Source organism: Sphaerodactylus townsendi, linkage group LG02, assembly GCF_021028975.2.
Source record: "Sphaerodactylus townsendi isolate TG3544 linkage group LG02, MPM_Stown_v2.3, whole genome shotgun sequence".
NCBI lineage: Eukaryota > Metazoa > Chordata > Lepidosauria > Squamata > Sphaerodactylidae > Sphaerodactylus > Sphaerodactylus townsendi.
The window spans coordinates 127,026,161-127,052,374 of record NC_059426.1 but is presented as its reverse complement, the minus strand read 5'-3'; the positions used below and the strand labels follow the sequence as shown (position 1 = coordinate 127,052,374).

Sequence of the window (26,214 nt, the reverse complement as noted above, 5' to 3'; positions counted from 1 at the left end):
AACAGGTGAATCACAACCCTAGGAGGGTTTACTCAGAAGCAAGCCCCACTGCCAGCAACCGAGCTTACTCCCAGGAAAAGGATTGCGCTTTAGTTCTTCCCATGAAAATCAGTGGGATTTAACAGCGCTTTTCTTCCCATGAAAATCAGTGGGATTTAACAGCGCTTAACAGGGTTACCTACACTGCTTCCCCAAAACTAGGTCTTAAGTTTAATGCTAATAATCGAGCCCAAGTCAGCCTAGATGTGTATGGGGGGACTCTGTTTGCGCGTGCCCACAGAGAGGGCTCTGAGTGCCACCTCTGGCACCTGTGCCATAGGTTCGCCACCACTGCTATATGGAGTAGTGGACTGAAGCAACAGGTAAAGGCTGGCAATGTGAGGAGGTTTCATAAAATGCCATCTATTTTTATATATTATTTATTAATTTATTGTTTTAACAATAGGTATTTTATAGGCATTTTGTATTGTTAATGGTAGTGTTGTCTTTAAAATTCTATGTTGTCTAATTGTTGTAACCTGTCCTAAGCCTTTCCTGATAGGGTGGGATAAAAATGTGAAATAATAAATAAATTAAATAAGATGCTGAGTGTATTCTCTTTCAGCGTCCTCGAAACAACATAGACTCCAGTACTGCGGCTCCTGCTGTCCTCCCTAATTTTACTCCATATGTTGAAGAGTCAGCACAGGGCCAAACAGTGTAAGTTTTTTTGTTCCTCAGCCTGTTGATTAACTAAGAAGGGAAAATGAATGTTCAAAATTACTTCAAAAACAGCAATGTGGCATCCAAGCTATTTTAGTTTTTTTCCCCTCCTGGTATAATGTTTGTGGCTTTGTGTCTTACTACTTTTGTCTAGCCCAGGGGTCTGCAACCTGTGGCTTTCCAGATGTTCAAGGACTACAATTCCCATCAGCCCCTGCCAGCATGGCCAATTGGCTGAATCATGGAAAAGTGTGGTCAAGCAAAGGCTTTTGTCATAACATCTGTGAAGGACTAGGCTGCCCTAGCAGTCTCTACAGCACCTTTATATTAAAGTTTGTTGATATAAAAGACTACCCCAAATAATTAATACACACAATTGCCAAGAAACACAAGAACACAAGAACTAGCCTGCTGGATCAGACCAGAGTCCATCCAGTCCAGCATTCTGCTACTCGCAGTGGCCCACCAGGTGCCTTTGGGAGCTCATCTGTGCAGGATGTGAAAGCAATGGCCTTCTGCTGCTGCTGCTGCTCCTGACTTGCACCTTGGTCTGCTAAAGGCATTTGCAATCTGAGATCAAGGAGGATCAAGATTGGTAGCCATAGATTGACTTCTCTCCTCCATACAAAATCTGTCCAAGCCCTTTAAACTCTGCTATCCAGGTTATTGAAACATCGCCACCTCCTGTGGCAGCATATTCCGAAACACCAATCACACGTTGCGTGAAGAAGTGTTTTCCTTTCTATTAGTCCTAATTCTTCCCCCCCAGCATTTTCAATGAATGCCCCCCCTGGTTCCTGGTATTGTGAGGAAGAGAGAAAAATGTCTCTCTTGTCAACATTTTCTACCCCATGCATAATTTTATAGACTTTCAATCATATCCCCCCTCAGACGCCTCTCCTCTCCAAACGTAAAGAGTCCCAAAGCGGCTGCAGCCTCTCCTCATAAGGAAGGCGCTCCGAGTCCCCTCAATCATCCTCGCTTGCCCTTCTCTGCACTTTTTCTCTATCTCTTCGATATCCTTTTTGAGATGTGCGGCGACCAGAACTGAACACAGTACCTGGAAGTGCTGTCAGCACCTGACGGCTTTGTTATAAGGGCATGACAATCCTTGTAGTTTTATTATCAACTCCTTTCCCTAATTATCCCAGCAGCGCATAGAGTTTGCCTTTTTTCACAGCTGCGGCATGCATTCCGAGTTGACATTCCCATGGAACTATCAACTAAGACGCTTCAAATCCCTTTCCTCCTGAGTCTGTGACTGATAGCACTGGACCCCTGTAGCTGCAGTAATATGTGAAGTTTGGATTTTTTGCCCCTATGTGCATCACTCTTTACATTTAGCCATTTGAACTGCATTTTGCCATTTCAGCTGTAGCCCACTCCACCCAATTCTCCTATCAAGGTCCACTTGGAGCTCTTTCGCAATCCTTTGTGGTTCTCACCACCCTACATAATTTGGTATCATCTGCAAACTTGGCCACTACGCTACCCACCCTACTTCCAGGTCATTTATGAATAAGTTAGAAGAGCGCTGGTCCAAAACGGATCCTTGGGGACACCACTCCCTACATCTCTCCATTGTGAGAACTTCCCATTTATACCCAACCCTTTGTTTCCTGTTTGCATCAACCAAGTTTTTAATCCATAGGAGTGACCCCTCTTATTCAGCCTTCATTGCTGAGTTTTTATCAACAGTCTCACTGGTGAGGAACTTTGTCAAAGAAGCCTTTTGGAAATCCAAGTAGACAATGTCCACTGGTTCCCCCTTATCGCATCATGTCTGTTTACACCCTCAAAGAACTCTACAGTAAGTTTGCCGAGACTTAGGGACTTGCGTTTCCTCTACAAAAGCCATTGCTGACTCGCTTCCTCAGCATGGTCTTGCGCTTTCTACATGTTTAATAATTTTATCTTTAATCGATAGATTCTACTAATTTACCAGGAACAGATGTCAAACTGACTGGCCTGTAATTTCCCAGGTTCCCGGGGACCTAATGACCCTTTTCTTTAAAGATTGGTGTGACATTGGCCATCATTCTCCAGTCTTCAGGGATGGAGCCCTGATTTCAGGGATAAGTTACGCATATTAATCATGAGAACATCCAGCAATTTCATGCTTGAGCTCTTTAAGAACTCTTGGATCGCCGATGCAAAATCTGGGCCAGGGGATTTAAGTAGCATTTTGAGTTTATCAATGGCTGCCAGGAACTTCTTCCTTGTCTACCACGCTAAGCCTTCTCTATTCCTCAGATTCACTTCCTAAGAAGCCTCGGAGTTCAGGTGCAGAATTTTCCTCACCTCCTCTTAGGGTGGAAGACCAGATGCAAAGAATTCACATTCAGCTTCTCTACCGCAATCTCCCCTGTCATCTTTTAGCACACCGCGCTTTGAACAGCCTTGTCATCTAATGGGCCTACCGCTTCCCTAGCTGGCTTCCTGCTTCTGATGTACTTGAAGAACTGTTTGTTGCTAGTCTTGATGTTCGCAGCCATGCGTTCCTCATAATCCTTTTTTGCCACCCTTACAGCTAACTTGCTTCTCTTTTGCCACCATTTGTGTTCTCTCTGGTATTCTTTATCAGTTAAGTTGGACTTCCATTTTCTAAAAGACATCTTTTTTTTCCTAATAATTTCCTCAACCTCCCTTGTTAACCATGGTGGCTTTCTTTTGGACTGGGCGCTGCCTTTCCTAACCTGCGGAACACATTCCAGCTGAGCTTTTAAGACTGTGTTTTTAAATAACCTCCAAGCACCTTGGACATTTTTGACTCTCTTGATTTTCCCTTTCAGCTTCCTGCGCACTATCCCCCTCATCTTTGAGAAATTTCCCTTTTAGAAAGAATTAGAACTAGAATGTGCAACAATAGACAAATCATCTTGTTGTGTAAAAAAAAAAACTTTTCCTCTAGTGGAGGGAAATCATCCTCTGGGCGACTCCTTCTACTCCCTCCAAGGTAGGGTTTATGCAAATTAAGCTGATCTCCAAAAGGACCAGTAGAAGGTGCACCTTCCCCCGTCAGAAAGCCCTGCCACTTCAGGCAAGATTCACGTAGCCAGCTCCATCTCAAAAGGAATGAGAAAGAGACCACCTAGTTAACTGGGGGCTTTAAGGTTAGTTTCTTCCAGCAATTTACTAAGGCAGTTAAGAAGACATCTGCAGCATCAGAGTTTCTTGAAGAGGCAACACAGAGAAAAATAGCTAAAGCTCCTTTCAGGGCTGGTTCTTTGCTGCTCACCTGTCCAGAATCACACTGGGACAAGCCATCATCACTTTAGACATGGGAGTTGTGGTAGTCTGCTGGGATTGCCTGAGGATGATCCTCCGGTGCTTCAGCATCAGCTGAGGTATCAGTTTTGCCCCACTTGTGCCTTCAGCATTTGGGCAGACCTCTTAATCTCTTCCTCAGCTCTTCAGCCTGGAAATGTGCACAACAAAAGACCCATCACCTTCTGCATCGTCATGGGGTTTTTGTGTGTGAATGTCTCCAAGATTTTACACAGGATGTAATCTGAGAGCAAGGATTGTCACCTCTCAGGGAAAGGTCTCTCTTATTAAGGGGAATCTGGGAAAACTGAAGTACATATCAAACAAAAGTGCCTGAAAATGCATATTGGTACATATTGAATTATATGTTGCATTATTTCAGTGCCTTTCAAGAGTTCTGTTTTGATTCTTGTAGAGGAAGGCATAGGCCTTCTTATTTAAGAAGTAGTTTAGTTATAGGTCTAGTAAAATCTCCCGTGACTTTCCTTTAGTTTTTGTAAAGATGAAAAGTATGTTGTTTCACTGTCTTTTCCCAAACAAAATATATCCCCCCCCCACACACACACACACACTGCTGTATCTCATTCATTTCTGCTTTCTACTGCTGTTACATTCTTGTCTCCTGTCCATAGCATGCTTAATGAAACAAATATTGCCTGGAAACTGTTTCTTGCTTCACTTAATAGGGTTTGTGTTTAAAGTATTCCAATAAATTCTCTATATTCTGTAGCGTTTTCTTTGCTAGAAAGTAGCAAAATCTAGATAGACTTAAACAGGTTTATGGCTGTTGCTCATAATGCAAATCTTTAATATTAAAAGTGAAAACTAATGTAGTTGGTGGTGTTACATGAATAAATAAATTCACTTGGGAATCATGGCGACTCTGTGAAGTGTCCTACAAAGCATCTTATTGTTAACAGCCTTGCTCAGGTCTTGCAAACTGAGGACTGTGGTTTCTCTTATAGAGTCAATCCAGTGGTGGGATTCAGCAGGTTCACACCACTTCAGCAGAACCGGTTGTTAAAATGGTGCTTGTAAACAACCAGTTGTTAAATTATTTGAATCCTACCACTGAGTCAGTCCATCTTGTGTTGGGTCTTCCTTGTGTTGGGGTCTCTTCCAACTATGATTCTATGATTCTTCTTTTTCTTCTGCCTTCAGCTTTTCCTAATATTATTGACTTTTCCAGTGAGTCTTGTCTACTCATAATGTAACCAAACTACAATAGCCTCATTCTAGTCATTTTAGTTTCTAGGGACATTCAGGCTTGATTTGATTTAATTAGTTGTTTGCATATGCAATTTTATTTCTAATTTTCTCCTGATCTGTTTTAGACAGCTGCAGTACCATTGCATTTAATTAGAGATTAGACTTTGCTGGTTCCATTCCATGTTTTAAAAAAACACATGTAAAAACTAAATCATTTTCTGATGACTAGTAGCTTGTAGTGCAGTGATGGCGAACCTTTTTGAGACTGAGTGCCCAAATTGCAACCCAAACCCCACTTATTTATCGCAAAGTGCCAACCCGGCAATTTAACCTGAATGTTGAGGTTTTAGTTTAGAAAAAACTGGTTGGCTCCCTCTTCCTCCATCCCACCCGCTCGAGCAGGGGACAGGCTGCTCTAGCCTTCAGCAAGTCCCATGCACACTGCTCTGTGCCTCTCTAGCATCTCTGCCTCCTCTGCGCCCCACCCCCTCGGGCAGCAGCCACCCAGAGCACAGGCACCAGGCCCGCCAGCTGAGTCCTCCCTGCTCACTGCGGTGTGTGCACATCGTGCTCAGTGGCCCAGGCCAGCCTAGATGTGTGGGGGGGGGGTGTTGATTTTCCGCAAACTCTGTGTGTGTGTGCCCACAGAGAGGACTCCGAGTGCCACCTCTGGCACCCGTGCCATAGGTTCGCAATCACTGTTGTAGTGCCAGGTTAACTATCTATGTTCTGTTCTCTTCTTATTCACATTTATTGCTTGTTTTTTCAGGACTCCCTGTAAAATAGAATCTAGCATAAATAGTGTGTTAAGCGCTCGAAAGCCAGGGAAGGAGGAAGATCCACTACATCGTGTGCAAAGTCATCAGCAAGATGGTCAGGAAAAGAAGGAACAGCCAATGTACTGCAAAGAGAGAGTATATGCTGGTGTTGAGGAGTTCTCTTTGGAGGAAATCAGAGCCGAAATTTACAGAAAAAAAGCAAGAAGGAAAACAGAAGGTATGTTTAGGCAAAAATTGAAAAATCTGAGTATTATTTAGAGTGTCTCAGTTTATAATGGTTAAAACAGTAAGAGTCACTTACATTTGAAAATATATCTAATATAATACTTTGGAATTATAACTCAAGCAGATTCCATGTTTTCATCACAGAATGACAGAACTCCTCAAAGAAGTCTCCTCTAACCTTGCATGAGCTAGCTTTAATTTTTAGTTTATTTGTTAGTCCAACTGCATAGGTGGCAGTATTTGCCTGCTATCAATTCAGGTCACCTTGTAGGGTTAACAAACATTAGTGGTGGAAGATGGTAACGGCTGATCAGTCAGGGAAAGTGGCTTTTCAAATGGTTCACAGTAATTATTTGTTCAGTTTACCAATACTATGAGTGTTGATGTGTTGTAACATTATGATTTGGTTTTGCTTTAGGGCAGAAGTATGCATTATGAAGCACCCAAGATTGCCCCTGAAAGTGGCCATGCAGTGTGGTTAGAACATAATATTGAGGATGTCTAGTTGCATAGTGGGGAGGTGACAACTGGGGGCTACTGTTTGCAGCGACATCCTTGTATTTCTGATAGCTTGTAGTTCTGTTCTCAAAATAGCCCACTCTAGGAGAAGTTGTCACAGTTTTATTATGAATAATTTATGGTGTCTTGCCTTCCCTTTGGTACAGAAGAACTACAGACAATAGCGCAGAAGAAAGCTGAATTACAAAGGCAAATTGAAGAGATGGAGAAGATGGTAAGACAGCAACAAGCTAATCATGATCAGAAGCCACATGCACAGATAATATCCCACCATCTTACCTGCCTGCAAAGTAATACTAATTTTAACACCTGTGTAGGACACACAGTAACCTTACTCAGATACTGTTCAGTAGGTATTAGAAACATACTTCTGTCCAGTACATTTGGAGCATGGTTTATTGACTGCTTTCTATTTCCTTATTTATCGCAGCAGATAGAGGCACGGATGCCTGTAGGTGTGATTTCTGATGAGCCGGAAGTTCTGAAGCTTCCTCTGGCACAGAGACAGGCCTTGCTGACAGATACTGTGTCACTTTTTGCGAGACCTCTTCCCAATTGTTTCTCTTTAAACAGGTAATGTATAAGGTTGGCTTGGGAGAAAATGATTTTGCAAATAACATAAAACTTTTTTTTTCTGAAAATGGGCAATTATAATGTTTACATTGGAAGATTTACATCAGAAGACTTACGTCAGATTTATTGTTTTACGTCAGAAGACTTTGCAAAGTGGGGAGGGGTTGAGTGTACGGTATCTGTTTTTCCATTTATCTGAGCAAAAAACTGCTTATACTTTGACAGCAATTTTGAATTGGATGAAAACGATCAACACAGAAAATCGAGTTTCAGTGGTAAGTTCCATTTGCATTGATTCCTACTTGAGGATAGTCCTTAAATGCTCACTTGAATGAATCTAACTTTTTGAAGTCTAGCCAAAGCCCCACTGAAGCTGTTTTAAGGTAGGGATATCACTGGCTGTGGACATTACTACTTTCCCCATCTGATTGGCAGGTTGAGCTTTTATTTAATTCTTGGCCTTTATCGAAGATCCCCTGCTGTAAGAATCCTGATGACTTCTTAATAATGCTCATCATCTTGATTGTGTGTTCCATTCAGGATGATTGGTTTGTATGATCTCTGTCAGCAAGCTGTAAAATACTTGCCCTGTCACTCAGTAAATAAGGTGCAGATCCAGAGTCTTGTAAAGAATACTTCTCTTTTGTGTGAACTATGCAAGGGGATTCCCAGTGAGTCAAATGTGGAGATGGGTGTAGGAAATTATTGTAGCACCTAATTGAGGGAGTTGACAGTTGCATGTGATTGGCTGGTGCCATGTGACAAACTTTTAAGTAGCACTGTATGGTTCCTGTTCCCTGCTCTGTCCACAACACTAGAACATGTATATGAATCCCCTGTGCCTTTACAAATAGAATGTGGATAGATTCATACCAAATCTTGCGCTGATCTGTGACTGTACATGAGGCACTAGAACTCGACGGATTTTAATTCAACAGAACCTTTGTAAAATGCCTCTTTAAGTTGTAGCATTTCAAATAACTACCATATATATTCGTGTATAAGTCGACCCGCATATAAGTCGAGGCACCTAATTTTACCACAAAAAACTGGGAAAACTTATTGACTCATGTATAAGTCGAGGGTGGGAAATGCAGCAACTACTGGTAAATTTAAAAAATAAAAATGGATACCAATAAAATTACATTAATTGAGGCATCAGTAGGTTAAATGTTTTTGAATATTTATTTCAAAGAAAAATAGTAAACTAGCTCTGTAAGTGGAAAAGGGAGTCATCAAAAACAATATGGTCTCAACAGTAACTTTAAAAGTACAAAAACCTTAGTTCAACCAGCAACCAAGCTAAAACACAAGAGTTAAAATCCTTCAAAACTGGATTTTTGGTCCAGGAGTGAATGTTCATGTTACTTGTAGTACCAACATTTCAAGAGTATCTTTTAGGAGAGCATCCCTCTGATGATGATACCACCCAGGTTTGGTGAAGTTTGGTTCAGGGGGCCCAAAGTTATGGACCCTCAAAAGGGTAGCCCAATCTACTATTAGCTCCCATTGGAAACAATGGGGGATGGGACACCCCCTTTGGGGGTCCATAACTTTGGACCCCCTAAACCAAACATTGCCAAACCTGGCTGGTATAAGCAAGAGATTATCCTGATGATGCCACCCAGGTTTGGTGAAGTTTGGTTCAAGGGGTCCAAAGTTATGGGCCCTCAAAATGTAGCCCCATCTACTATTAGCTCCCATTGGAAACAAGGGGGGATGGGACACCCTCTTTGGGGGTCCATAACTTTGGACCCCTTGAACCAAACTTTACCAAACCTGGCTGGTATCATCAGGAGTGTCACCTGATGATATCCTGAAATTTTGATTCCGCTAGCCTAAAAACTGTGCCCCCTGGTGGCCGACAAAGTAAAAACCCTAAAATATTTTTTAAAATACAGCTGACTCGATTTATGCACGAGTATATACGGTATGTACGAACTATTGGCTTTGTGTTCCAGATTCTGATATTCTTCCTTCAGTGATTCCCTCGGTGCCTTTCTCCATATTTGATGAGTCATCTGCTTCAGAAAACCAGAATGTCAGGTAAATATAAATAATGTAAGTCCACATGATTACAGTGAATGCCCTCAATTCTTTTTTGGGAGGAGGGGAGAATATCCGTTATTCTGTTACATATCATAGTCAGGGACTGCCTTTTTGGTTCAGTTTCTTGTAGCATTATTTGTCATAATGTAATCCTCAGAAACTTTTAAAGATATTTATTGTCTGCGTTTTCTCCCTAACAAAAAGTTGTTTACAGCCTTGCTCCCTCCTCTTCTAATTTATCATCTTAGTAACATCCTGTGAAGGTAGATTAGACTGAGAGAGTGTGACTTGCCCAAGATCACTATTCAGCTTTCTTGGCAGTGAGGATTGGAATCTGAATCTCCCAGGTCCTAGTCCCGTGGTGGCGAACCTATGGCACTCCAGATGTCCATGGACTACAATTCCCATCAGCCCCTGCCAGCATGGTCAACTGGCCAGGCTGGCAGGGGCTGATGGGAATTGTAGTCCATGAACATCTGGAGTGCCATAGGTTCACCACCACTGTCTGACCATCTTAACCACTATGCTGTGTTCATTCTGTACAATTCTTGTACTGAATCAGCTGTACCAAATCTCACTGAAAAACAATAATTGTCTTTCATCTTAGTCTTTCTACTCGTCCGCCACTGGTATGTGCCAAACGTCCTCTTGCTGTTTGCAAATCTTCGGAAAGTATCACTGCTAAAGAAAACATACCTCCTGAACATTCTGTAAGTTTTTCAAAACTGTGTATTGGGGGACTAAGATTCTGCTGTCTTTTTGGTGTATCTTTGAGAATGAAGTTTAGTTGTGATCGTGCACTTTATGCATTACTGTGGAGACAAATGCCAGACATGTGCACATATCTTCTGTCCAAATATATATCTCTAAAAATCATACACTTTTGTCTGCAGTAGTATATGAGAGGGTTCCTGCGTACCTTTAAGACCTCTACATCAGCCTATGGCTGGATTTGGTCACTTGGAGCATTTTTTCCTGGTTTGTAGTAGCCATACCAAATAATATTATATTTGGGGAAGGTTTCATAGATTTATTTGTAAGTGAAAAGTTGAGAAGGATTATCCCTTTCATGTTAATTCTATTTGAATTTGTGATGATCTGAGACTTCTTTAATCTTAGAAAACTTTCAGATGTATGCTTTAGATATATCTTCATGCAGTTCAGTTGACTGAATTTTACACAAGCAAATCTGAAACACAAATGGCTATCGCTGGGGTTGAGCTGGTTTGGTCTGATTTTTCTAGGATGAGCTTCATGGAATTGAGCCTCTGAGTGAAGATCTGATTGTTACAGCCTCACATAGAAACAAAACCTTCTGCCCCACCCCTGAAGATACTTGTGACTTCGTTATGGCTGCTCACATTGCTTCAACACCTTTCCATGGGGTAACAGAACAGAGAAGTTGTCCTGATGATGAGCCAAAGGAAGCATGTCCAGAACCTCAGGCAGCATCTCTGAGCCAGCACACAATTGTTAATGAGAATCAGTATGCCGAAGCCCTGTATGTAAAAAAACTGAGGTAACTGAAGAAAGTAGTATTTTAAATATCCAGTGTGATGCATGTATTTCTTGTCTCTATATGCTTGCATAATGGCTTCAGTATTTTGCCAGTCTACCAACTGCGCTGAAAACCGTGCAGCGAAATATAACTATTTTGGGCTCGTCAAATCAAATTGTCTTCTCATAACTCTAGATGTGGAACAATATTTGAATGATCAGCATGTTAATTAAAATAAATCTTTAAAATCTCCTAATTCTAAATTGGCACATTGGGGAGAAGGGACTACAGTAATTTAGAGATAAGATTAGAATAGGTGCATGCAAGGCTAAGTCTATTCAGAATCTCATCCTAAAGAGCAGCATCAGAGGAAGTTCTGGTTCTGTGTTGTAACACAGCTTTAAGGAATACTTCAGGAAAACCAGAAATGGTCTAAATAATTCCTTGCTATGACATATAGATGTTTAAATAGCCCTCTAAAAGAATAACTTAAAACTGTTGCGGAAAAAGTGCTCCTGAATGATGTGTTCAACAAACTTAATTTTCTTTCCCTTCCATGCTGTTAGTCCAATTATGGAAGCAAGCCAAGAAGATATTGGATCTTCTGCATCTTCAGCATCCCCTACAGAAATCTCCACAAATAAATTTGATGAGACTCCAGAGAACCTGAAATTGGCTCATAGTTGCACCAATGAATTCACCAGCAACACAGAAAATTTCTCTAGTGAGTTTACAGTTGCTTTCTATATGTTCTTTACCTAAACTCTAGAGGAACCATTGTCTTCCTGAAATGGAACAAGTTTCTTAATATTGTCACTGAAAGATTCAACAGATGTGAGAAGACTGGAAAAGGTTGCAAATCTCTGACCTAGATATTTATCAGTAGTCAGAGCCTCTGTAGCAACTTTTTGATACTTTATTTCCAGACAGCTCTACAGAGGGATCGCAGTATACGGAACAACGGAAACAGCTCATGCAGAATCTTCTAGACTTTCTGATAAAATCTCTTGACTTTAAATTAGAGCCTCAGCCTATGCCTTGGATGGAATTAGAAAAAGAAGTTGATATAGGTAAGGATGGTTTGTTTTCCAGGGATCCCCTTCACAATACACTGGTACCTGCCAAAATAATGCGAAGTATCAAAATTGGAAGTTCCTCTTGCTGGAGTTGATGAATGGTGTCTGAGATGAAGGTAGAGTGATTGCCATTTTTAAGTATTCACCTGAGCTTGAGTCCTAGGGTCCTGAATTTGAATCACTGCTTTTTATTTTGAGCTATTATGCAACGTAGCAAATGGAATTGCTACTATATTATCTAATAAGGCTAATGGAATGTCAAACTTGAAATAGTTCTTGGGCTGCAGTCGAATTTGAAACACCCTTGCAACTGCATAGCACGTCTGGGAAATACTGGAAGTTTTCATGCAGCCAAATTAATGTGGCATTTGTAGAGTATGAACCTTAGTATATGTAGTAACCTGTGTGGGAATGTGTAGTTGATCTTATGTAGGGTCACACTATAGGCTGTTACCCAAACTGGACCAAAAGAGGGGGAAATTAGCTTGTTACAGAGTTGGCATCCAGATAAGTGAAAGATCTTTTGTCCATGTATACAGAGGTTTTCTTCCTGTGCAGTATTCCCAAGAGAAAGAGCAACAGAGACTAGTCAAACTAAATGGTTTACTAGCACTCAGATACACAATGAAAGGTAGACCAAAATTGCCTCTAACCTTTGAGACTGTGAATACAACTACACAAGTACAACCCACAATAAAGCCACTCTTTCCTTAACCAGTTAACACACAAGCACCCAAACCTAAGAATGGGGGAGAGGATGGGAAGAGACAAGGACAGGGAGGGAAGGACAGGTTCTGAGGGGTAATAGTACCTGACCCAAGTAGTGTCAGAGGCTTGAGAATCACAGGAAGTCTATACAGCAGAAGTCAAAGGGGCAGAGTACGGAGGAGAGAGAGGAGCCTGCGAAGTGGTTTCAAGGGCATCCAGATAGTTTGGAAACCTGGCACACTTACCACTAACCTGGGCTGATTTTTTTTAATGGGGAAAAAATTCCATAGCTCAACATGGAAATCTTGGGCCATTTCCGCACAGCCACAATGGGGGTCCTGGTTACGATGGGGAGGACGGCGCAGCATCCGCACAGGCTGCGCTGTCCCCCAAACGCCTCACCGTGTCCTCCGGCCTCCGGCGCGTCGCACAGGCCAGGGGACACGCCCCCCTGCCCTGCGCGACAGCTCGGAAGTCACAGGGCAGGGGAGGCATGTCCCCTGGCCTGTGCGACGCGCCGGAGGCAGGAGGACATGGTGAGGCGTTTGGGAAAGGGGAGGAGGAATGGCACCTTCCAGTCGCTGTTTCCCAAAAACTTCGCTGGGGAAGCGAGGTCGGGAAACAGCAGCTTCATGCCATGTGGTGAGTAGCGAGGGCGGTATGGCTCGCGATGCAACCCGTGCCCCCCGTACAAACAGCTCCCTGGGAGCGCCATTTTTTTGCCCGTCCCCAGGAAGTGGCTGTTACTCTTCGTCTTGAGGAAAGGGCCTTGGTTCCCAAGATCTGGATTGGATAAAGTGAGTAAAGTTTAAATTTGATTGGATAATCCTAAGGTAACTGCTATCAAAATTCAGCAGGAAAGTTAGGAAATTACACCTGACATTCCAAGATGAGATAATCGGTTAGCTTTTTAAAAATCATATTGACAAAGACCCCAGGGGAGGGGGGTTGAAATGAAGACAAAATTGTTTTCTTGATGTTTTCTTTAAAATTGTTTTCCAAGTGGACTGGATATTAGAGGTGAGACTTTTCCTGTCAACTGGAAATGGCCCATGTTGGTTTGATGAAGCTGCGAATATGATTGTATTATGCATGCCTTGAAACAGGGTGTAACTCTTTTATGCATACCAGTGACATCCTGCCTCCATGATGAAATGTGCTCTGGGCATGGCAGGCAGGATGGGCTCTCTGAAATGTGTCTTGGGGATCTCCATTGCACCTTATTTTGAATGGCACCCCTTGAAATCTCAGAGGAGTTTGGGGATCAAGTTGGACTCTCAACTGAGGAAAGAACAGGGCCATCCAAGGCTTGAAACATGAAAGTTAGCAAAACAGAATTTGTAAGCCAAACAACTGCCTTAATGCATTATATCCTTTTGAATAAGCATCCTTGCCAGCAATCACAGCAGATTTAATCTTGCCTCAACAGGCAATGAAACTTACAGTATCACTCGTGAGTATGTTATCAGTGAAGATGACAAGATGTTCTTTGCTGTGTCAGCCAACTTGCTTCATGAGACCTCAAATGCATTTTTAATAAAGGTATTGTATCTTTCTTATGGCCCACTATTTAACTTTTTCCTCATGCACACTAGGCATACACCAAACCTACTTGTTGTATTTCTGGAAAGAGGCTGCACCACCTTCTGTTCTGGATAGTCCCTAACATTCTCTTGATGCCTGGTTCAGCCTGTCTCAGCAGACCCTCCTTCACAAAACTCTTTATTCAGTTGGATAAGGCTATCTTCTGTTGAGTGGAAAGGTCAGAGGTAATGATTTAACAAATTCAGACCCTCTTGTAGCTGCTTGTACATTTTACCTAAAGTTTTGGAAGATCAATCACAGATCTCCTGCCTAATGTTCAATTTGGTCCCTAGATTTGGTTTCCTAGTGGTGGAGATCAGCCTTGACACTTCAAAATTATATTCTGCTGTATAACAGAGTTAGAGTTTTTAAAGCTGTTTGTGAATAATGTGTGAGGGTTGGGCCATGGGAAACTTGACAGTTTTTTAAAAAATTTGTTTAGGTGCACTCTGAACCGGTGCCTTGGGACTTTTACATCACACTGCAACTGCAAGAACGACTAGATGCTGAGTTTGATCAGAGCTTCAGCGACGGTTGCACTTGTTTCTTATACCAGAATGGCTGTGTGACCCTACATAAGGAGATAAATCGCTATACTCTTCAGGTCAGCATGGACAGTTAGAATATAATTCAGGGAGAATTGAGGTGCATACTAACAAAAATATTGGCTTCTGCTGTGTATATTCGGCAGTGTTGAGACTGTTAAAACACACATACAAAAGGAATGCTTATTTTAAGCTTGATACTACAAAAAGTTAATTTTGTAGAGCTGGTTCAAAATGACGTCATACTCCTTCCCAGAACATCTACAGTGCACAAACCAGGGACTTCACTCACCTAAAGGAAGAGTGGCTCAAAAGGCAAAGAGAAATCATTGTGTAGAATGTTGACATTTCTGTACGTGTTGGCCCTTTCTGTACATGCAGAATAATGCACTTTCAATCCACTTTCACAATTTTTGAAAGTGGATTTTGCTATTCCGCACAGTAAAATCCAGCTGCAAAGTGCATTGAAAGTGCATTGTTCTGCATGTGCAGAAGGGGCTATATTAAGACTTTTGTGTCACTGCATAACTTGGGGAAGAGTTTAAAATACAAAGTCAAGTTTCTGCTGTTTGTTTAATCACTTGAGGATTTTTAATCACAAATACTGAAAAAGACTACTTAAATGAGGAAAGGGTCAAGTTTAAATTTCAGAGCAATCTCTCTGGCCCCAATTAGTACTTATCATATGGTCATGGAGCCAATGCGAATATTGCAATGCTAGTTTATACTAATCATTTCTTTTCAGGACATGATCCAGCTCTGTACAGTTATTCCACAAGAAGTGATCTTGCTGATTGTTGACCATCTCCTAGATGTGGTGGCAAAATTACACACAGCAGAAATAGTTCATGGAAACGTGCATCCAGCAACGTTATTCTTGGGAGACAGGTTGGTTTTTCAGAAACCTGAACCTTTTGCAATTGGATTAGTGATTTCGGTAACAAGATGGCGTTGATCGGGAGGCAACAAAATGTATGAGCTCTTTTCTTTCTCCGGCTTTATTGCCTTCAAAAGAAGTCTGTTACTGCGAAGCCTGGAATTTTGTTACTGCCAGGTTTGGATGACCTGCTGGCTGATTTGGGGGTGGGGGTGGCTCATTTGGAGAGTTGGAGGTGGTCTTGTTGACTTGTTTCCCAGCTTGGAGCAAAGATATTGCAGCCCCATTTCTCAGCTAAGAGGCCGGTGACTTTTCTTAAAGCTTTTAAATTTAAAATGTCGTTTTTAGGCTTTTTATCCTATTTTGAGGTTTTAATGAACTTTTGAAGTGTAATGAATCTTTTGCAACTTTTGCATTTAGCTGTTTAAGTCTTTTTAAAAGCTATTTTATCTTTTTTGTATTATCAGACTTCGGCATTTTAGCTTGGTTTCAGCAATCATGTTTGACTGTGTTACCACTTTATTTGATTGTTTTACGGCTCTTTTTTTACAATGAAGAGCTTGAGGAAGCGGCACCTTTCTTCTCCCTGTTCTCCATGCCAGAAGTCTTGTAAGCAGACCAAGATTGATCAGTTTTTATTGGTAGCTCTCCTGTGTAGGCTTCTTGAGGGCCTATCAAATAGATTTACTCCATTGGAATCTAATCTGGAGATGGTAGATATGTTTTCTAGCCCTGCAGAGGGAGTTTTACCTACAAGTTTATTTGCAACTGGTCCAGGAAAACAGGAGGTTTTAATTCCAAGTTTGCAAAAGCTTCCGTATAAGAATAAAGACTTAACAACATATGACAACTTATACATTTGACAGGAATTTTTTTCTAATGAGTTGATTTTAATTTCAAAAACTCTTGACTTGCTTTTAAAAAGTATTTCTAATTGGGGGGGCCAAATTAGATTTGATCTCGCAACAAGTTTTAAAGGCACAAGTTTCACGAAAGGGATCTGATGGGGTTGCCTCCCTTTCTTCTGGCTCTGCTTATGGGACTTTGAGGCCCAAGTTCTCCTGGCAGCCAAATATAGATAACATGACTTCATTAATTTTACAAAAAGATCAAGTGGTGATTCACATTGGTCAAATCGTGGGGCAATTAGGTTCTCTTTGAGTCAGTTGTTAAAGTGCCTGTTGAGTGAAATCGAAATTGACTGCACATGAATACCTGTGGATTAGTGATTTCTAAATTGGTGCAAGTTATATGTTGATGCAAGTTATATGTTGGAGAATGGAAAGCATGGATGTTAGAAAGGGAATCATAATGCATATTCTTACATTGCTATAGCTAATTCAGAACAAATTAGGGGAAAGTCTGTGATATCCTTCATGTTTTTAGTTCTAGCCTATTTCTAAGACCCACAGGAAGGTTTGATCAGAAACATGTCACTGAGAACTCATTTGTGCTACAAGTATGAATTATTCAATGTTTCCCTTTCGCAGTTACTGAAGAAATGTTGGTTTTGGAATAGCAAAGGAAGTGGTGTGCTTCTTATTTATGTCAACAGAGGGCAATATCCCACTATCTAGAAGGGGAAAGTGCACAATAGGTGTTGGAATAATCTAATGAAGAAATGCATGAGGTGCAAGAACTGCACTTTGTCATAGTCATAGCCCTTCATCTGAATTTTTTTTTAGGTACTAGCATTGAAAATACAATTGTAATTCCAATAAATTATTTCCACTTAAAGCTCATTTAGTGCCTTTTTACAAATGCAAACACTTGAATAAGAAAAGTTGCATGGCTCAGTATGAATACAATAAAACTATACAGATTGTTTAATCCATCTTTAATTTGTTTAATCCATTTTTTCCCACAGAATCTACAATTCCTTTGCCAGTGCGAAGGCTCCCCATGCTCTGAAGGTGGTGGATTTCACTCACAGCCTGGACCTGAAACTACAGCCAAGAATGAGTTTTCTGAAAGGCTTTCCAGTAGTTCAGACCCAGGCTGGGCAAGAGATCCTGAATGAAAAATCTCTTCCTTACCAGGTGAGAGAAGGGGAAATTCCACAGGTGGCCCCTGAGTGTCTCTGTACTCCTCAGCATGCAGATGTACACCAGAAATTCTCATACAGAAGCAATACAGAAATTGGTGCCACATTTTTGGAATGAACTGTGGTTCTGAAAACAGAATTCTAACAAATCTCGTACAATAAAGGTTGGTGTGTTATGTTTTCAGGTGGACCTAATAGGCATTGCAAATACAGTCCACTTTATGCTGTTCAGGGAATGCCTGCAAGTTCATCAGGAAGAAGGCTACTGGAAAATTGACAGAGATGTGTCCCAGTAAGTACTGGACAACAGTTCAGCTATTTTAGCTCTTTGCCTTACTGATTGTTGTCTCTTAGATGCTTGGTTGTGGAGATGATACCATCATGTGGTAGAAATGATAGGTATTCTTCAGTTAGTTACATACATTTTCACCTGGTTAAAATTTGTGCTCTTTGACACATGAAGATTGGTGATTTAAGAAGATACTTTAAAAGTAGTCTGTGTTGGTTCTAGTGACAGTGTGCTAGCAAAGACGTCTGTCCTTTTAACAATGTAATTAAAATTGTAGGTACCGTATATACTCATGTATAAGCCGACCCGCATATAAGCCGAGGCACCCAGTTTTACCTCAAAAAACTGGGACATTTTATTGACTCGCGTATAAGCCGAGGGTGGGAAAGGTCCATCAGGAGGTAGGGTGCTGAGCCGGCAAAGGAGCCACAGCTGGAGGAAAGGAGCGCCCCAGAAGCCTTTGGGAGGCTTTTTAAGGAGGGGCGAGGCAGGCGCGCATGGGTCTGTGGAGAGGGAAAGTGGTTGAAGGCAGGAGAAGGCGAAGCAGAGAATGCCTCGTCCCCCTCTCTAACTCAGCTTTCTTTTTTGGAGGCTCTAAGTTTAAGCCGTGGTTTCAGGGAAGCTGCTGGCTTTCTTTCTTGCAGGCTCTTCAGTCTATAGGGAAGCTGCCGCTCAGGGCAGCCTATTCTATAGAACTTAAACTTAGAGCCTCCAAAAAAGAAAGCTGAGTTAGAGAGGGGGACGAGGCTTCGTGACGCATGAGTAAGCGCTGTGACTCCACGCGGGGTGTGTGTGACCCGCGTATAAGTCAAGTTGGGGGGGAGGGGATTTTTCAGCCTGAAAAAAGGCTGAAAAATTCGGCTTATATGCGAGTTTATACGGTATACTTTTTTCTATCATGTGTATATAGGTTTTCTGGAGGATACTGACTAGATCCAAACCTGTTTTTCTGTTGCAAGGAGGAGGAGTTATGTACTTTCAAACCATACTTTAGATCTTAGCACAATCTTTGAAAAATATCTGAAGTCTCTATGTAGAAATCTCTATATATTAAAACATTTTCTCTAAAAAGGAAGACAAAACAATGGCCCATTATGCATGGAACACTTACCTCAAGCCTATTCTCTGAGCAGTGGGCTCTCCTCATGTTTCTCTGTTAGCGTGCGAAGATGCAGCCCAGTGTTTTGCAGCTGCTGGCAGATCTCAAATGGGCCTCTGGTTTTCTCCCAGTTCTCTTAACTGCCTATCGACAGCTTTACAGGCATAGAACTGATATTCTCTCCCCCTTCCCTTCCCTTCCACACACACTTACATGCACACACACTCTCTATGTATCTTTACCCTTGTCGTGACAGAAGAGAGAGACTTGTTTTAAAATAGTCTTGCCTAAATAAAGTTTTGAAAGCCTTTCCAGCTATCAGGGAGGGAGGAAGTAGAGCGGGGGGAGGTGAGGTGAGACCAAAAGGACACCTGCTTGTACTGTTCCTTGAAAAAAGCCCTCTCTGTTGTTACTTTATATTGAAAGATTGATCTCACATTCTCTCAATGCGTGCATTTTAGAGAAGCAGGAAGGAACTGGCAGCATGGAGGGGTAGGGCAAGGGAGAAGGCTCCGAGGCACCTGGCAACTGAAACTGTGCTGGTGGAGGAGAAAATGAACACAGGTGTTAAACGGGTGGGGGGGGGTTCCTTTTAACAAATCCCCACCACTAACAGGGTATTTCCTATTATTTCCCCCCTCCCCTTTCCATATTTTGCTTTTGTGCTTGATTTAGGGATCTTTTTATGTTGTCTTAAAAAGTACTCTGTTGAATTGTTTTCTTTCTCTTGCCCAAATCACATATCTTGGCATTTGTGTATTCTATTTTTGGGGGGAGGGGTGTGTGAATCAGATGACCACAAAAAAAGTATCCTGTAGCCTTTCTGTTGTGTCTGTGTCCTCCCTGGCCCCCATGAGCCATAAAGCTATTGTGGACTGTTGTATCCCCGCCTTTGAATAACTGTTGTAGCTCCCCATCCAATTCCCTGCGACCCCTGTGCGTACAACAGATTGATCTCTCAATCAGTGCACTTAGGAATCAGGAAAGAACCAACAGCATGGGGGGAGGGACACTCGAGGGGGAAGACGTGCAAAGGAGTGGGAAGGCTGGCCATGGACGAGAGAAGATGTCTGGGACAAAGATGTGTCCACTGGCAAGTCTTCCTGCTCTGGTGGTGAAGCAAAAACTGAAATCATGCTAGAAGTGGTCTTACTTGCTGTGAACAAAATGAAAAGTGGAACTGGGGCTTGAAAAACTATGTCCATGCAAGAAATCCTGCTGCGATGGACATTGCCCCCTTCGGCACTAAACACGTTGGACATAATTGGCCACTAACTCAATAGCCTCATTGACTAAAGGACTTTAATAAATAGGCTGGGCAGATAGCAGTGGAACTTTAGCTACATTGGGCTAGGATGGCTGAGGCCAGTCTTTGCAAAACAAGTGAAATCTTGAGGTTCATTGGACAGTTGGTATGTAGTACTGGGTAAGAGTGCTGGACTTGAATACAGATGAAGGAGAAGAGTTTATAGCCTGCCTTTCCTGTAAGGAGTCTCAAAGTGGATTACAAACTCCTTCCCTTTCTCTCCACACAACAGACCCCTTGTGAAGTTAGCTAAAAATTAGAGTTCTGAGGAACTGGCAAGTTCAAGGGCACTGCAGGCTTCATGTGGAGGAGTGGGGGATCAAACCCAGTTCTCCAAATTAGAGTTTGCTGCTCTTAACCACTACACCATGCTGGCTCTCATTTAAATGGCTCTCCCTCATTGAAATCTTGTTTATTTATGAAGCAGCTTGGGGATTTGAGCAATTCAGTGATAGTCGTGACCTACCTACTTCACAGGGTAAACATTGTGGATGTCACCTTTTGCTGTTCAGACAAAAGGTGAGATACAAATGTTTTAAAATTGTCTGATTCCAGAATTTGTTTTTGTAAGATTACCCCATGTCACATGGAACGATTGCTTCAGATGTCATAAAGAAAATTAATCAGACTGAAAAAGCTCAATGGAACTTCTTTGTATCTGCAGCACACCAATTTTTTTACTTCAGGAGAGCTCAGGTTGACATGAAGCATAGTCCACTGAGTAACGTTTGCCTATTTGTCTGTAGTTTTATGTTGTTTCATCTTTTTTTTATAGATGTAGCTTTTATAGATTTGCACTTATCCTTTTATAGTATTTCTAGAAGTAGACGGAGGGAAACTAAAGGGAACTATGATTAGTAGATGCTTGTTATGGTTTCTGATTAAACTGTATCAAGGTACTGAAGTTAAAAGTAGATGCAGTTTGGAAGGCCAGACCACAGACTATTCTGACTTTAATGATCAACAAGGTCCCCTCTTATCCTGCTATTTATTTAGTTTATATATTAAGGTTATTGTCAAAGCTGTTTGAGGACCCATTTATCACACATCCATTTGAACCAACAAGGTCAGTCATTTCTACTTTATGAAAATCATACGGCATTATTCCACATGTCTGTTGGTCTGAAATATATACTAGCCAGTTTTGGTTCCTACTGAGTAAATGTCGGATTAATGATAAATGCAGAAAAATCGAAAATAGCTTTTTTCAAGAGGCTCTTGACATGTTCCATGTTTTGTAGAGTCAAGAGAATGTTTCATACACATTGAAGAAGACTGGCCTGTACACTTCTGCTGTGAAAACATTGTATTTGAGCAAGTTGGAAAATTCCCAGAAAATGATCTATTACACTTATTCATTTTAAAGCTTAAAATAGATAGATCTGCGTCAGCAACAGTATTTCATGGAGTTGGCTCATCATGTGGGTGTGAAGGATTTGTAGGCAGCCTAAAGCCAGAATACCGAAGAATGACGTCTTACAGTATATTCTGTGCTTGCTTACACCAATGAGAATGTTCAGTATATTGCAAAAATATCTCTGCCAGATATATTTTATGCGTAGGAACTTGTTCTTAAAGTGATCCTTAAATAACACAGATGGAAGATTTCCTTCTAGCCAGACAAATTTGACTAAGGCAGTTTCAGGTAACTCTCCTTTCTGCCTTGGACAGCACAAATTCAGTAAGGCCGTGGTGGTGAACCTTTGGCACTCCAGATGTTGTGGACTACAATTCCCATCAGCCCCTGCCTGGGGCTGATGGGAATTGTAGTCCATAACATCTGGAGTGCCAAAAGTTCGCCACCACTGTAGTAAGATACAACTATATTTGGGCTACATGGGACTTTGTGACTGAATTATAATCCCTGGTCTTGGGTGATATTTCCTGAAGAGTCAATGAGTAATACTTTAGTACGCAGAAGAGCAGACCCACAGTCTTGTTCAAATGAGAAATAACTTTCACTTGTGAATGTTTCTGTTCAATGTTACCATTTTTTCCTGAGGTCAAGGTGGTGATCCTTCTATAGCATTAGGGAAATTTTGTGTGAGGAAGGAAACTTTCTGTTGAATAAGCAGAGCGTAATGGATACCAGTTCAAGGCTCAGAATCCAATATCTGTACACATGCACATATTAAGCGATACCTTTTTTGTAAACTAATGTTTGCATAAGATTCTCAACAGCTTAGTACTAAGTTTAGTGACCAGTGTGGATGTCCTAGAAGCTAAATTGGACATTTGAGACACTTTACTACATGTGTATATTACTTGGGATTTAAGCAAGAACACTCATGCACAATATTCTCAGTGAGAATGGCTTTTCTCTTGGTTTTAGGTCTATTGACAGTGATCTGTGGAGTAAGTTCTTTGTGGAACTTCTGAATGCAAATGGTAAGTCTACTGTGCCTCTCCTAAGAGAACTAAGAGAAGAATTGAGAGGTACATTTGACAGCTCTTTCCTAGAACGCCTGTCTGATTCTTTGGCAAAGCTGGAAGACCTTTTCAACACTGAGAGCACCTTTTGAAATAGACCAAACACATTTTCAATGTTTTTTTACTCTTCTTCCCTGCCTGATTCCCAAGAGCTGGGACTTGGTGCTTTTATTCTTTCACTTCTGTGTATATAAAGAATTGGTATGACATTTACAATCCCTTCTTCATGACTTTTGAAAATGCTTGCTGGTACCTTAATTCTACGTACTGTCAATATTTGCTTTCACTGAACTTCTGTTCCATTAAATCTTCATATTATAGCTGTTGAACGTTTAGTATTGATCACTCTGTGATATGGAGTTCACTGTTCAATAAAAATGTTGTAATCATGTGTCACCTAGTTTCTGAAATTGATTTTAAATGATGAATGAAGCTTTGGTAGCCACATGTGGCTCTCACTTTAATTTTGAATTGTCATTTTCATTTGAAAAGGCATGCCAGTTAAAATTGTGTATGGTTTATATGAAAAACAACAAGGATGAGAACACCCGGGTTGTGATGGCAAGTATGGTAAGGGAGAAAGTGGACACATGTCAGCATTGTTACCCAATGCGGGCCCCTCACATGGAGTGGTTTTTTTCTTTACTTTCCCAGACCTAATTCTATATGTCTTTCAACCTACTTTCATCTCTTAGGTCTCTTGCTCTTGATTAATCTGCCTTATCCTTACCCAGTCATAGAATCATAGAGTTGGAAGAGACCACAAGAGTCATCAAGTCCAATGCGCTGCCATGCAGGAACATAAAATCAAAGCACTCCTGACATATGCTCATCCGGCCTCTGTTTAAAAACCTTCGAGGCAGTGAATTCCAGTGTTGAGCAGCCCTGACAGTCAGAAAGTTCTTCCTAATGTTTAGGTGAAATCTCTTTTCCTGCACCTTGAATCCATTATTCCATGTCCTAGTCTCTGAGGAAGCAGAAGACAAACTTGATCCCTCTTTGACATGACATCCCTTCAAATATTTAAACATAGCTATCGTGTTCCCCCCAGCTCCCTAAGCCTTTCTTTGAAGGGCATGGATTCCAGATCTTTTACCATTTTGGTTGCCCTCTGGACACTGTACTCAAAGTGAGGTCTGACCAATGCAGAGCAGAGTGGTGCAATTACTTCCCTCGATCTAGACACTATACTTTTATTGATGCATCCCAGAATTGCCTTGGTTTTCTTGGCTGCCGTATCACACTGCAGACTCATGTTCAGTTTGTCGTCTACAAAGACTCCCAGATCCCTTTCACATGTGGTATTGTCAAGCCAGGTGTCACCCATCCTATAGCTGTGCATTTCATTTTTTCTGCCTAAGTATAGAATCTTACATTTATCTCTGTTGAAATTCATTTTGTTAGTGTTGGCCCAGCTCTCTAACTTGTCCAGATCATTTTGAATCCTGCCCTTGTCCTCCAGGGTATTAACTACCTACTACCCCTCCTAATTTGGTATCACCTGCTCATTTGATTAACATGCCCTCTATTTCATTATCCAAGTCATTGATGAAAATATTGACTAGCACTGGGCCTAGGACAGAACCCTGTGGCACTCCACTACTCCCTTCTCTCCAGGATGAAAATGTGCCATTGATAAGTACTCTTTGTATTCAGCCAGTCAACCAATTACAAATCCATCTAGCAGTTGCATTGCCTTATGCACTGTCTGTCTGATTAGCTGCTCTTCTGGTCAGGTACTCATTCCCTCCTAAACGAATCTCCTTCCTCATTTATTCTACCACACATTGGATCTGTGGGACAGCCCTTCACCTCTCCTGGATTGGTTTGCTCTAAGGTAGCCATGTGGAACAAACACAGTTTAGCTCTCTAATGGGACATCTAGCTTGAAGCTAACAACATGCTGAGATTGTGCAAATGTGAATGGTCTTCAAATGCTTACTGTCTGGTGCTTTTACTTAGACTTCACTACTTACTTTTCTATATCTTGGATAAGGCAATAAAATTACATATGAAACAGTTATTTTAGTGCTGATTTTTTTTTACTGAAGACTTAAGCAGTTCTGTGGTGATCTAATGGGTATTTTAAACATCTTGGTTTGATTCACCCTCTGGATGAAATTGACTTGTTAGATGGACTTGTTTGTGCTGCTAATAAAGTAACCAGATGCTAACATAGGCATTATTGATGCTAAATGCAGTATTTCAGGATTCTGCTTCTGAATAACACATTTGTAAAAGGATCTGGTGCAAAACTAATTATCTGGTGATAACTCCCTTATCCTGCAAGTAGCCTTGAATCAGCAGTTAACGATTATAAATAGGAAAAAGGTCACATAAGATCAGTAAAACAATAAATGGACCAGAATAAATTATTAGAACACAGCAGAAAATTCATTAGGCAGAAAAGAGAACACAAAGCTGAATAAAAAGCTCAGAAAGCAGACATGTTTGCCTGGCTCTTAAACAGGCTTGGTACTGTATCACTGAAGCATCATAGCACAACAGGCCCTTTGTCGATTGCTAACCCGCTTCACTTCTGAAGGTGTGCATACATCTAATAGGGCCTCTATGCTAATTTTTTTATGCTGTTGAGCAGATTCACATAGGATTGGGCAACCTTTCATGTAGCCAGAGCCTTAGGGCTTTATAGATAACTAGAAGTAATACCCATTGTGGGGGGAAATGCAATGGGCTCTAGAAAACTGGAGGAGGAAGACGAGTAAGAGTTTTGCCCCTGCAATAGGCTTTACTGCTGCTTTACTTGCCCCCTTCCCCCTGCTGGCCCACTTGCTCACCTTCCTGTCCCTGTCCCCCCCCCCCAATCAATAAACCTTTCCTCTATTGGAGGAAGCCCTCCTCACACTGCTGCTAGCCTGCCTCTAGCTTCTCCACCTGGCGGAGGTGTAGTGGCTTGCTACACCTCCTGCTGACCAGCTGTTCTGCCATTGCTCTGTCATTGCTGGGGCAGGCTCAGGAGGTAAGCTGCTCCCACACATTCCACAGTAATCGGGGAAGGTGAGTGAGGTTGCCCAGTCTAGCAGCATTCTCCTGTAGCCACTGGTGGCTGTGTTTGGCTGGGCAGCTGCTTAGTGCTGCTGCCCTGCCGGGCCCTGGTTGATCCTGGGGGAAACGTGGGCGGACACTTGCTTGAGTTTTGTGGGGTGCAGAGGTTTGATGGCTGACTGGGAGGGATGATGCTGGGCCAGGTGGAAGGACAGCTTACCACTGCTGCCCCACTGGGCCTAGCTTGGTTTTCAGAACAAGGTAGGGGGACTGGTAAGATGAGAGTGGGTGGATGATAGGACGCTTTGATGCTGCTGTCCCTCCAGGCCCTGCTTATTCTTGTCGGGGGTGGGAGGGCATGTGGGGAACTAGAACGCCAGGATGGAATGCGTGACGATTGCCTGGAAGTGAGTCATCACCACCAGTTCC

General features: G+C 41.8%; 1 protein-coding gene across 3 annotated transcripts in view; it reads left to right on the top strand.

Moving 5' to 3' along the window:
• BUB1B (BUB1 mitotic checkpoint serine/threonine kinase B) overlaps window positions 1–23,170 on the top strand; it is a 28,203-nt gene extending 5,033 nt beyond the window's left edge. For 2 of the 3 annotated variants that reach the window (XM_048486668.1, XM_048486669.1), the window contains exons 8-23: window positions 605–699; window positions 5,948–6,174; window positions 6,848–6,915; window positions 7,132–7,274; window positions 7,500–7,549; window positions 9,236–9,320; window positions 9,931–10,033; window positions 10,568–10,842; window positions 11,388–11,545; window positions 11,748–11,891; window positions 14,035–14,147; window positions 14,632–14,793; window positions 15,480–15,622; window positions 17,479–17,650; window positions 17,841–17,947; window positions 22,682–23,170. In XM_048486668.1, the coding sequence (XP_048342625.1) occupies window positions 605–699; window positions 5,948–6,174; window positions 6,848–6,915; window positions 7,132–7,274; window positions 7,500–7,549; window positions 9,236–9,320; window positions 9,931–10,033; window positions 10,568–10,842; window positions 11,388–11,545; window positions 11,748–11,891; window positions 14,035–14,147; window positions 14,632–14,793; window positions 15,480–15,622; window positions 17,479–17,650; window positions 17,841–17,947; window positions 22,682–22,871 (2,235 nt within the window). In that variant the 3' untranslated portion in view covers window positions 22,872–23,170. The remainder of the gene's footprint in view (window positions 1–604; window positions 700–5,947; window positions 6,175–6,847; window positions 6,916–7,131; window positions 7,275–7,499; window positions 7,550–9,235; window positions 9,321–9,930; window positions 10,034–10,567; window positions 10,843–11,387; window positions 11,546–11,747; window positions 11,892–14,034; window positions 14,148–14,631; window positions 14,794–15,479; window positions 15,623–17,478; window positions 17,651–17,840; window positions 17,948–22,681) is intronic. The other variant, XM_048486670.1, reaches the window with a different exon arrangement.
• The last annotated feature ends 3,044 nt before the right edge of the window (window positions 23,171–26,214 follow it).